The following is a 12,766-nucleotide window of genomic DNA, read 5'->3' on the forward strand; positions in this document are numbered from 1 at the left end:
ATTATGAAATTTTCGGCCAACACTGCACATGTTCGAAAAAACAGCTATCCGCTTCATTGACTGTCGGATCAATTAGAAATTTTCAAAAAGTGTTCGTAATTCGTTGGATTTTCAAATGTTGAGATTATTGGTTAGATACATGTAGTTCGATTAGAATGACAAAGTTTTAAGGTTTGTTTTTTTATCTTTATTTTTCTTAAATATGTGATTTTTGTTGGTTGATTTAACGATAATTTATTCTTAAAAAATTTTATATTTTATTTCATTATTGTGAATTTTTTACTTACGCTGTGATTTTTGGATTTTTTTAACCTTGAAAAGTTTTCACGGGATTATTTTTTTTCGTATTTTATTTACGCATATCATTTGTTATTGTTTATAGGAACTAAATGATTTTCCACATGAAAAAATATCATTATCTATTTTATATATTATTGATTCTTTTATATATTATTTATACATATAATTTTTTATCTTTCCTTATATAATGAAAATTTTAGAATAAATTTATTTTTTGACTTATAAATTTTAAATTATACAAAAAAATTTTACTAATCAATTTTTTTATCCATATGATGCCAAAAAAAAAAAAAAAAATCAAAGAAAAAAGAGAATGAAAAAAAAAATAGAAGAGAAAGAAGAAAAAAAAAATCAAGTATAGTATTTTCAATTTTTTTGTTTATTTATTTTATTTTATTATGTATAATAATATTATTAAATTAATTTTAATTTTCTACTGATATATTCCTTTTGTTCTTCTTATATATTTATTTATTAATTTATTTAGTTTCGAATATAATATTCTAATACTTCATTATTATTGTATATGTATTTTTTTAAAATTATCTATCGTGTTATTATTATTTTCTACTAAAATATTTTTTATTTTTATTATGTATGTATTTACTAATTTATATTATGTTATTCTTATTTTCTACTAATACAATATTTTTCATTCTTATGAGTATATATTTTTTCTAATTAATTTGATTTTGATTATTATATTATAATATATTTTTAAATGTTTTAGATTATGCTTAAATTTGTAATCTTTTGATTTGAATGAATATTTAAAGAAACCATAAAGAAAATTATGGCAAATTTTAATATACATATATAAATATTTTTATTTTATTATTTTTGTTCTTATTAAAATTATACATTATGTTATTTGTATTTTTTACTAATTAATTTTTTATTTATTTTTATTTAATATGCATTTTTTAATTGATTTGGTTTTAAATATTATATTAAAATATTTTCCCCTAATATCATAGATTATATTTAAATTTTGAATATTTTTATTAAAAGAATATCAGAAAAATCAATACAGAAAATTAAGATAAATTTTAGTAATTTATAAAAATTACTATATTTTAATTTTAGGACTTTTATTTTTATTTTATATGCATTATTTTATTTATTTGTTGTAATTTTTATTTTTTACTGATTAATTTGGTTTAGAATATTACTATTCTAATACGATTTTTTTGTTGAAAATTTGAAATTATATTTAAATTTCGAGTCTTTTGTTTTTATCTAATATAATTTGTTAATAAATATTTTTAATCCAACTTATATTTGATTTCACTTTAAATATAAATTTTGTAATTTATAATTTTTATTAGCCAATATTCTCCAATATTTATTTAACTTTTGTTAGTGTATTTATTTATTTATTTTTGTTGATATATTGTTTAAAATTTCTTTTCAAACCAGCGATAAAAGAAAAAATGCGATAAGAAGATATGAATTTATTATAATGTTTCATAAATAAATATTTTAAATCTATATTAGGTTTGAATTTAAAATGATATATAAATTTTATTTGATTTATAATTTACTTAATATTATTTGTTTATTTTTTGTTTCGTTACTATTATTTAGTATGTTGTTTGAACATTGTTCACTTCTTGAAGCTAACAACCATATATAAATGACTACAAATTTCTTTCAAATTTATTTTGATTTTTAATTTAAAAGTAATTATGAATAATTATCTTTTATCTCTATTATGTTTGAATTTAAATTGTAATATATATTTATTAAATTTTGATTTGCTTACTTAATATTTTTTATTTGATTTAGTTTGACCGTATTTTTTATTTATAGTTTATTTTTTATATAAATTAATTTTGGCTATCTTCATACAAAGTTTTATTATCAAAATAAAATTTATTATTTAAAATATAAAAATTAAATTAATATCACAATTTCTATAATTATCCGTGCTACACACGGGTAATAGACTAGTATTATAATATAGTGTTATAAAATATCATATATTGTATTATAAATTATCATATATTGTATTATAAATATAATATATGTTGATTCGATCACATTTGCCTGGGAGGGTAAACAACATATATTTCTATATAATATATTATATATTGTGTTATAAGATATCATATACTTTTTCCGTCCCATAAATATAATCTTAATTGGGTTGGATATGCGATTTAAGGAATATTGATATTATATTTGCAGTTGGTAAAAAGTATGGATAAAAAACTTTTTTTGTCTTTGTGAGAGTATTAGTGTAAAAAGTAGTGGCAATTGTGTAATAAAAATGAAAAAGTAGGGGTAGTTTTATGGTGATATGGTTATTTATGGAAACAAGACTATTATTTTGGGACGAACAAAAATAGTAAATAAGACTATTGTATTGAGATGAATAAAATATTATATTATAATATAGTATTATAAAATATGATATGTCTGTATTATAACATAACATATATTTTATTATAAATATACTGTGATATCTATAATATATGTTGATTCGATCACATTTGCGCCTATAAATATCTACGTAACAAAATAAAATAAAATACCTTTGTACCTTCTACTTTTCTTTTATTTTATATCGATCCTTTATATAACATTATTGAATTTAAATTTTTATTATTTCATAAGAAGGCGCTCCAACGAAGCGTCCAAAGAATCTGTAAATAAGGTAAAACAACAATAATAGAGTTAAAGTTCATTGCCGAAAATAATAGGATAATTAATTGGATATACATTTCTTCAACCTACCTTTCTCAAAAAAACACCATACAAACTTCAAAGACCCCAAATTCATCACCTATACATATATATATAATATATATATATGTATATAAGCATCAGACGAATTCGACGATAACGAACACTTCATTATTATTCGATCGTATTCTGATTGTTTCCCGCCGGCGTCCTCTGAAGACTAACCAGCGAATAATACGCTCCATTCGATCCTTTCGCCAGCAACGACCAATGTGTTCCCTTTTCGACTACTTTTCCTTTGTCCATCACAACGATCATGGCGCAGTTCTGTATAGTGCTCAGCCTGTGCGCCACCACAATACTCGTCCGCCCGATCATCACCCTCTCCAGCGCTTCCTGCACAATTTTCTCCGACTGGCTGTCGAGCGCGCTCGTCGCCTCGTCTAGCAACAAGATTGCCGGATTTTTAAGGATGGCACGAGCAATGGCGATCCGCTGTTTTTGGCCTCCGGACAGCTGCACTCCTCTGTCTCCACAGAAAGTGTCGTAACCATCTCGAAGCCCCGATATGAAATCGTGAGCGTTTGCTGCCTTGGATGCCTCGATGATCGCAGCTTCTTCGATCTCTTTAGATGCTCCGTATACGATGTTTTGTCTGATCGTGCCGGCAAATAGCATCGGCTCTTGACTGACTAGGGCAATGTGCTTCCTTAGAGCCCTCAGATTGTATGTCTTGATGTCCCGGCCGTCGATTTTAACCTTTCCTCGGAGAGGATCGTAGAATCTTTCGATTAAGCCTATGATGGTCGATTTTCCGGATCCGCTTTGGCCTACAAGTGCAGTAGATTGCCCTGCTTCGATCACAAGGGAAAAGCCTTTGAACACCATTGTATCCGGTCGAGCTGGATATGCGAATTCGATGTGCCGAAGCTCGACGTGCCCTGTTAGCCTTTCCGGCTTGATACCAGCTGGATCATCCGGCTCAATCTCGGAACGCCGGTCCAAGACAGCGAAAATGGATCCGACTGAATCAGCACCTTTGTTAAGATCATTCGTCATTGTTCCAGCATCGGCTATGACTCGTCCCGTGCTTAACAAGATCATGAAGGTCTGAAACATTGCCTTCGCCCCGATGGAACCTTCTCCGATCAGCTTGCCGCCGTACCAAAAATCTAAAGCCCAAGTGAGTGTCATGAAACCTTGGGAAGTCCCGAGTCCGAAGCCTGCATACCATGACTGTCGTATGCTCTCCTTTCGCGGCCCTTCTTGGGTTTTCTCGAGCATTTTGAGTATCCGAGCTTGAGAAGAGAATGCTGTGACGGTCCGGAGATTCGAGACTGCTTCAGCTGCAAGCTTGCTACTTTCATCTTGAGCTTTCATCGACTTTTCAGACATTCTTTTTAGCAGAACGCGTTTGCAGTAGAAGGAAATGATGATCACCGGCTGCACCGCGATCATTACTAATGCAAGTTTCCATGCGATGATAAGTCCCATCGTGCACGCGATGATTACTCCCGAGAAGGTTTGGACAAGCAGCGACATCCGATCGCCTACCAGAGACCTCACCTGCAATATGCGAAGAACACGGTTATGTTTGATACTTTTTTCGATACAAAACTAAAACAAGGCCAGTGAACTTACCACACCGGCATCTTTTGCTAGTCTAGAGCATATAGCGCCGGTTGCATTCTCATCTTTGTCGAACCATCCGATTTCGAATGTGAGCATTTTGGACAACATTCTTTCTCTTATTCTCTTTGTCAAGTGTTCCCCCATCGCCGCGAAGTTATAATGCTGAACGACATTGATCAAAAAGGACGCTACTGCCAATGCGAAAAAACATAGAGAGTACATCCTCGTCTTCTCCTTGATTTGGTCGTGACTTGGTAAGAAATAAATGGATATCATTGCTCCCATTGCGAAGGAATAAAGGGGCTGAATCGAACCGGATAATATCGCGTTGATGCATCCTAATGTAGCTTGCTTCCATTCGGGCGAATTCATGGCTAATAATCGTCTCATTGAAGGCCTAGGAAATACTTGATCACCAGTCCCTATTCCAGAAATTCCATCGCCATTCATATTAGTTGAGCTAGATCTGCTAACTGTGGATGTACTTCTGCGACTCAATTTGTGAATGTACAAGTTCACGAGGGATGAAGAAGGTCCGGGGCTGTTAGGATTTGTGTACTCTTCGATTTTCTCGGACTGTTGTAGATGAACAAGCATTGCATAGTGTCCGGAATCATTTTCCATTAGCTCATCGTGTGAACCAATCTCCACGACCTCGCCATTGTGGATCACGGCGATAAGGTCAGCATTGCGGATGGTGGAAAGGCGATGAGCTATGATAATGGTCGTGCGACCGACTGCTGCCTTGTCGAGAGCCTCTTGGACTACTCGCTCGGATTCTGAGTCGAGAGCACTGGTGGCCTCGTCGAGTAGAAGGATTTTAGGAGCTTTAATTATGGCTCTGGCTATGGCGAGCCTCTGCTTTTGCCCACCGGACATCTGTACTCCTCTCTCGCCGACCTGCGCGCGGATATGATCAACCATGGTTAAAAATTCAACCGAGGTCGAGGTTAGCTACTAAAACTTACATGCTAAAGAATTATTACCTGAGTGTCATAACCATCAGGTAACAAAGTGATGAAGTTATGAGCATTGGAAGCTTTGGAAGCTTCAACAATCTCTTCCATGGATGCATCTTCCTTACCAAAAAGTATGTTCTCCTTGATTGAGGTATCGAACAGGGCCGGTTCTTGACTCACCAACCCCATCTGTGATCTTAGCCACTTAAGCTGCAACTTGTCAATGTCGATGCCATCGAGGAGTATCTTTCCGCCAAGAGGATCGTAGAATCTTTGCAATAAAGAAACAACTGTCGACTTTCCCGATCCACTTCCTCCAACCAATGCTACTGTCTTCCCTGCCGGGATTTGTAGATTGAAGTCTTCGAAGATTCTGCTTTCAGGCCTCGATGGGTATGCAAATTCGACATGTTTGAACTCAACTTGTCCGTATACAGTTGGTAGTATTTGGCCATCCATGTTGTCCGAATCAATCTTAGGAACTCTTCCAATGACCTCCTTTATATGTTCTGCAGCTACTTTCGCCTCGGCAAAGTATCTTAGATTGGGCAAAGCTATGCCGAGCGCCCTGTTCAATCAAGACAATAAGAATAAGTTCGATATATTACAAAGTTGAATTAATGAAATATAGATCATGTCCTTACAATCCACCAATAGTCATTGATGCTCCGACGGTGAAGATAGTGCCTCCTTGAGCGCCGTGGTACATGACTAATCGACTGCCGTAATAAGACATGAAAGACCAAATTGCAAAGGTTACCCCATTACTACCAATGGCCAAACCTTTGGCTATGCCTTGTCTCATTCCCAATTTTACTGTCCCCTGAAGAGCATCAGAGTATGCTTTGATGATCTTGCTTTCGCCGACAAACGAATAAACTGTTCGGACCGAAGAAATTGCTTGTTCGACTATTACGCCGGCTTTGTTATACTCATTCTTGATTTTTCTTGCAATGCTCATAAGGGCTCTTCCATACATCACACCTGGTACTATCAGAAACACTATAAATGGGAACCCGACAATGGCTAGTCTCCACAGCATTGTGAATGCAACCACATAGGACGCCATGAATGTCGAAATGCACGACACGAAAACTGGAACCTGTAGTTTTGTGCATCAAGAAACGATAATGTCTCAAACCAGATTAGAAATAATAATTGGAGATGATAATCCATGATCGTATGAATCTATTTATGTATTAGGCATTACCTTTTCACCAATGGCGTCTTGGATTACTAGACAATCTGTGGAGACACTTTGAATGACCTCTGCAGTGCTGTTTACATTTAGATCGAAGTAGCCGACGTCTTGTCTCATTACAGCTTTCAGATATTTTGTTCGTAGCCTTGAAGCTTGTCTTTCTGCTGTTCTTGAGAAACAGTATCCCTCTGAAGAAAAACCATTATTATTAGTTGCACTATCCCTTGTTAAATTTGTATGTTTTTTTTTTAGATAAAGTGATGGTTGAATTTGATATTTTTTTTTTTAAAAAAAATTAATGTAATATTTTTAGAGAAAAATAAATTTACATAATAAAATATATATATATATATAGTTAAAGAGATAACAAAAAATTCCTATTTTGTTCCTAAACTACTTCACCAAATAAGAATTGAACAAATTGACATAATTTTGAAATCAGACCAAATCTATCTGCCTCGGTTTTAAAATAGTTCAAGACTTAGGCACTGGGTGGGCTGGCCAAATACTTTTTTTAAACATTTTTTTTAAATTTTATTTTAAAAAATTTAAATTCATGGAAACGATTGCAAAAGAGACAACGACAAACCATACAGATTTGAAGTTTGGAAAAAGACAGATGAATCACGAATTAAATATTTTTTAGGATTTAAAAAATAGGAATTTAATGTTTATTAATGATCATATACATTAAAATTCTAGGCTGGGCTCGGGCCCATTGTAATTATTACAAGCCCAAGCCCAATACTAAAAAATTACAAATAAAAATGTGAGAGAGAAATAGATACTAACCAAGAAAGGCGGCGACGCATTGCCCGCAAGCAATGTAGGTAATATACAGTGCATTCTGAAACGCATAAAAATACAAAATATTAATTTTATATTATGGATATATATTTTTTTATATTTAATATAAAAGTAATTTAAATTAAAAAGAATAAACAAATGCATATTGGCTCGATAGTTGAATTCGTGGTTCGAAGTTTGATTGGATATAGTTTATTTAACTGATATATATACATGATTAAAACAATTTTAAAATATATATTTACAAATTTTAAAAATGATATATTATTTAAGGGAAAATAAAAATTTTATACCCAATCTGTCCGAAAAAATTATGTAACTCTTTTCTTATTTTATTTTATTTTATTATTTATGACAATTATCTTTTATCTATCAATAATTTTATCAATTGTATTTAGCATATAATAACCATTTTACACCAAATTGAATAACATTCTTAATAATTTTTTTACTATACCCCAACTTATTAATTTTCTTTTTTAGTTTTTTATCTATGAACTTTTGTATTAAATTATTATTATTGTGCCACACAATCTGCGCACATGGAGGCAATATAATATAAATATACGATAACATGAGTTAATTTTATAAAAAATGATGAATTATACTCCTTTCGTCATGCAAATATGCGCTCATTTGATCGAACATGAATTTTAATAAAAGTTAGTAATAAATATTATTCTTTTTTTATAGTAAAAAAAGTACAAAAATAGAATAATTTTTTACTTGAAAAAGAAAATGAAAATATTTTTCAATGACAACAAAAAGGAAAGTGAGCATAGATTTTGAATGATGGAGGGAGTATATAATTATATATATATATCACTATAAGAAAAAATCATTTTTGTAACAAAACTTTTTTGTCTCTAAATCTACTTTTTCTGTTACTAATGACCTTAGAGATGTAATTAGTAATGAAATTACGTTAGCTACGTGAACTTTAGGGACGAAATTCCGTTACAAATATATTATTTTTTTTTTTTTAGTATATATATATATATATATATTGTGAAGATGAGGGGAAAATAAATAGAAACATAGATATATATCCTACCTTTACAAATATTTAGGAAATATGGAAAGTGAGCCAAAGGGACAGATGTGTTTGGTTTTGGTTTGAATTTAAATTTAAATTGTATTCGATAAAAAGTTTTGTAAAGAAAAATAATATATTTTTATTATAGAACTAAATAATACTGGTACTTTTAATTTTAATTACAATCAACATACCTACAGTAAAACTAAAATTAGCTAATTAAAATACTCCTATTATTTAAAATTATTACCATGTATATTACATATTATAATTAATAATTGACATATACTATCCCATCGTCTATTTGTCTGGGTACAAATTTTTAAAAAATATATAAAAATATAATTTTATTTTTATTTTTATATAGTAAATATTTTTTTTACTAAAAAGAAAACAAGAATATTATTTTGATAAAAAATATATATAAATTTGAATGACATATAGGGTATCAAGAACCTCACAAGTTTTTTTTCCATTTACATGCATATCAACCCAGAAACATTTTAAAGAATATTAAAAAATAAGAAGAACCAAAAAATTGTTAAACATTACGGGTTTGTTCTTTTTGATTTTATCTTCGATACATTTTTAAAAAAAATATTAATATATTATTCATATTCATTATTTTTATATTCTCTACACAATTCTTTATATTCTCACGTAAAAAAATATTTTCTTTAAACTTTTTTCACATAATTAACAAACACACTTTACAAATTCTCCAAGTATATTTCCCTTATTACTTTTGTAGATTAAGTGATAAGATATTTCTGCTCGAATGTTCCATCTCGGAACATACATACGGTAAAAAAAATAAGAAAAAAACAGATAGACATTATATACATATAGAAATTAATGAAGCAACAAATTAAAAAACCTTATTGATAGTGCGAGTAAAAGTGTCAGCCGTTGAAGAAGAATTCTGAGTGTTTCCGATAGCGTTCATAAGCCTGGCGGAGAGGAAGAGACTGCAAGGCATCGATATTCCGTCGCAAAAGGCACCCAGAAACCCTAACCCCATCAGCACCATATCCACCCAGTCCCCATGCACAAACATACCCCCCATTGCCCCACTCCCCGCCCCACCCCCACCCCCACCCCCACCCCCACCCCCACCCTCTTTTCTTCTCTTTATTTTCTCCCCCATACCTAAACTACTACTTCTCTACTTCTTCTTCTTCTTACAATTTGGAAGCCACGAATTTCATACATATATAAAACATACATACATGCATACACATAGCAAGGAGGAGAGGGGACCCATTATATACATACATATATATATATATATACACATTATTGTTTATATCAATATGTTTGAAAACTTTGAATCATTTCCTAATCATTGTTAATTGATCACTATATAATAATTAATGATGTACATCTTTTTAAACCTAAATTTTTAGGTGAGATTATTATAAAATATTATAAAGAATTTTCAAATTACTGCAGTGCTCGATCAACAACAGCTTCTTCAATAAGTGAGAATGATTCAAGATTTGCGAATGCAGCTAGATTTAGGGTGTGTTTGTCCGAGGGTTTGGATTTTGAGTTTTTGAATTGTAACAGTGGTGTAATGTGATATAAATAGGTGTTGATGTGATGTTTTGAACGTAAAATTAAGTTTTAATATAATACTCTTTTCGTCCGCCTCTAAGGGTCACATTTACCTTTTGCGTAATTGTATTTAACATTAAAAATATCTTTATATTTGTATAATTTTTTGTACAAATGTCATTTTATTAGGTATTATAAGACATTGATGTAAGTATTTTTACAATTTTATTTTTTTTAAAAAAAATTTGTAGTATGTTATGATATAATAATTAATTTTCAAAGATCAACACGCAAAAAAGTAAATGCGATATTTATGGAGATAGTATAAAAAATAAAAAATAGATGGTTGATTTGATATTTAAAAAAAAAAAATTGGATAAATAGTGGAAATCCGAGAAAATCCTCCAAAAGAAAACACCTTTAAATAATTTTGTATTTTTTTTTGCAATCGCCACCCGCAAGTGCGCTGGATAACCCCCGACCGAACCTAATACCCTACGAACCAAGCCCGACGGAAAAGCCACACTAGACGAATCATGTGTGGCAGGTGACCTGAGGCGTCGGGGGTTTGAACCCGTGACTTCATGGTCACAAGTCTAACCCCCTACACCAATAGGCCATCCTTACGGGACTAATTTTGTACTTTTTTTAAAAAAGCATTTGGTGGTTGTTGATATGCATATACAAGTTAATTATTTTTTAAATTAGTAGTGTGTATATTTTATTTTATTTTATTTTATCTTTATTTTTATTTTTTATTTTTTAAATTTTGGCTTTTTTGGTAGGGAGATAAGGAATTTTCAAAGAACAAGGAACGCATACACACACGTATGAGAAAGTTGACTTTGGGATTGTGACGACTATTGTTACAAATATAGTAATAATTAATTAGAACAGGTAAGAAATAAATTTGCTAAGTAACTAAGGTGCAATTTGATTATTTATTTATTTATTTTTAATTTTTTATTGTTGATTTTTGATTTATTTGATTGGACAGATATTAGTTAGAGTGTAGATTTCATTGGATTTTGCAAATTTGTATAAACTACATGGAAAGTCATTATCAATTAAATTATTGGGGATATTTATATTTAAATAAATTAATTGACCACATCGTGCTAACAAATTGTTGTTGGCTTTGTTGCTCCTCCGGCCAAGTAACAAAATAATAAAATTTGTACACGGTTTCAACTCTGCCTTATTTAAATAATTATATATTAATAATTATAAGAAATTTTTGTTGAACAATTCTTTTGCTAATAAAAAAAACAAGTTCTGACCAAGCAAAGATGATATATACATTTGTATCTTTACTGTATGTTAGTTAGGCTAATCTTTTCAATGAAAATGAACAAATATAATATTAAATATTAAATTTCATTGAATAAAATACTTTTAGTCTTTAAAACAATTAATATACCTTAAATAAAAAAATAAATTCTATTAGCCAAAAATCAAATTACATAAGACATTTTTATTTTTCTTATATTTTAGTCCTTCTTTGTTATAATGTTTGGGGGCAAGTGTGACATAATAGTATTAAAAAAACAATTCTGAAATGATAATTATTGAAAATTTCAAACTATCATTTTTATTTTTTTTTATTCAAGATATTACTTAAAATAATTATTTTCAGATCAATAAATATTTTGAAGTACAAATATAAGTAAACAACCTCATAGTCAAGAAATTTATCTACTTATTTTGTATATTTATTAATATTTCGTTATATTTAATTTATAAATTTGAATCATCTTTCCTACCTACCTACCTTGTGCAACAAATTTGACAGTTACGTTGCCGCTATTGTTGGGGTTTCTTTAGTTATTATTTAGTACTTCCTTCGTGTCCCGCGACAGATGACTTTTTTTTTTTTTTGTCCGTCCCATTAAAGATGACTCATTTTTATTTTTAATAAATTTATTCATCTTAAATATATTTAACAAATATAAATTAACTTAATTAAATTTATAACCTCTTACACATAGGATCCACTCAAAAACTCCTTTATTTCTATTTCTCTCTTCAATAAATAAATATTTTTATCTATATTTAAAACTTCTTATTTTTAATAAAATTAGTTTTAAGTTAATTATAAATAAATTAATTAATTTTTTTATTTACTTGTATTATATAAAATTTTATTATCTACAAAATGATATCCATATTGTATATATTTTATTGATATGTAATGTTAAAAATATTTAAAATGCAAACAACAATACTCATATAAAAATAATAAAATAATATTATAATTTATTATTAATAACTTACTAATTTACACTGCATAAAATACCGTGTCCTTAAGCAAAAGGGTCATGTTGACCGAATGGAGGAAATATTAGTTTCTTAATTATCTTTAAAATATATTATATTTAATATTTATTTTTCATTTAAAATTAAAATTCAATCACTAATTTTAGTTTATTTGTTTTTTGAGTTTTTAATTATCTTAAAATATATTCTATTTAATATTTATTTTTCATTGAAGATAATTTTATTGGAAAAAGTAATACGTAATATTCCCTCTGTCTACTTACAATGTATATATTTACTTCGCAGTGTTTAAGAAATAATAGTATTTTA

The 12,766-nt window shown here is 29.5% G+C and overlaps 1 protein-coding gene across 1 annotated transcript; it reads right to left on the reverse strand.

Annotated features, from left to right (window-relative positions):
- Positions 1–2,956: 2,956 nt before the first annotated feature.
- Positions 2,957–9,689, reverse strand: LOC127248912 (ABC transporter B family member 15-like). The gene is made up of 7 exons (XM_051271475.1): positions 9,501–9,689; positions 7,573–7,627; positions 6,790–6,968; positions 6,224–6,681; positions 5,607–6,147; positions 4,630–5,520; positions 2,957–4,554 (listed from the first exon to the last, which is right to left on the reverse strand). Exons 1-7 carry the CDS (start codon positions 9,687–9,689, stop codon positions 3,163–3,165), a joined length of 3,705 nt encoding a protein of 1,234 aa, XP_051127432.1. The 3' UTR covers positions 2,957–3,162.
- Between the last annotated feature and the right edge of the window lie 3,077 nt (positions 9,690–12,766).

The sequence above is a fragment of the Andrographis paniculata genome, unplaced genomic scaffold (assembly GCF_009805555.1).
Source record: "Andrographis paniculata isolate CXL003 unplaced genomic scaffold, ASM980555v1 Contig34END, whole genome shotgun sequence".
NCBI lineage: Eukaryota > Viridiplantae > Streptophyta > Magnoliopsida > Lamiales > Acanthaceae > Andrographis > Andrographis paniculata.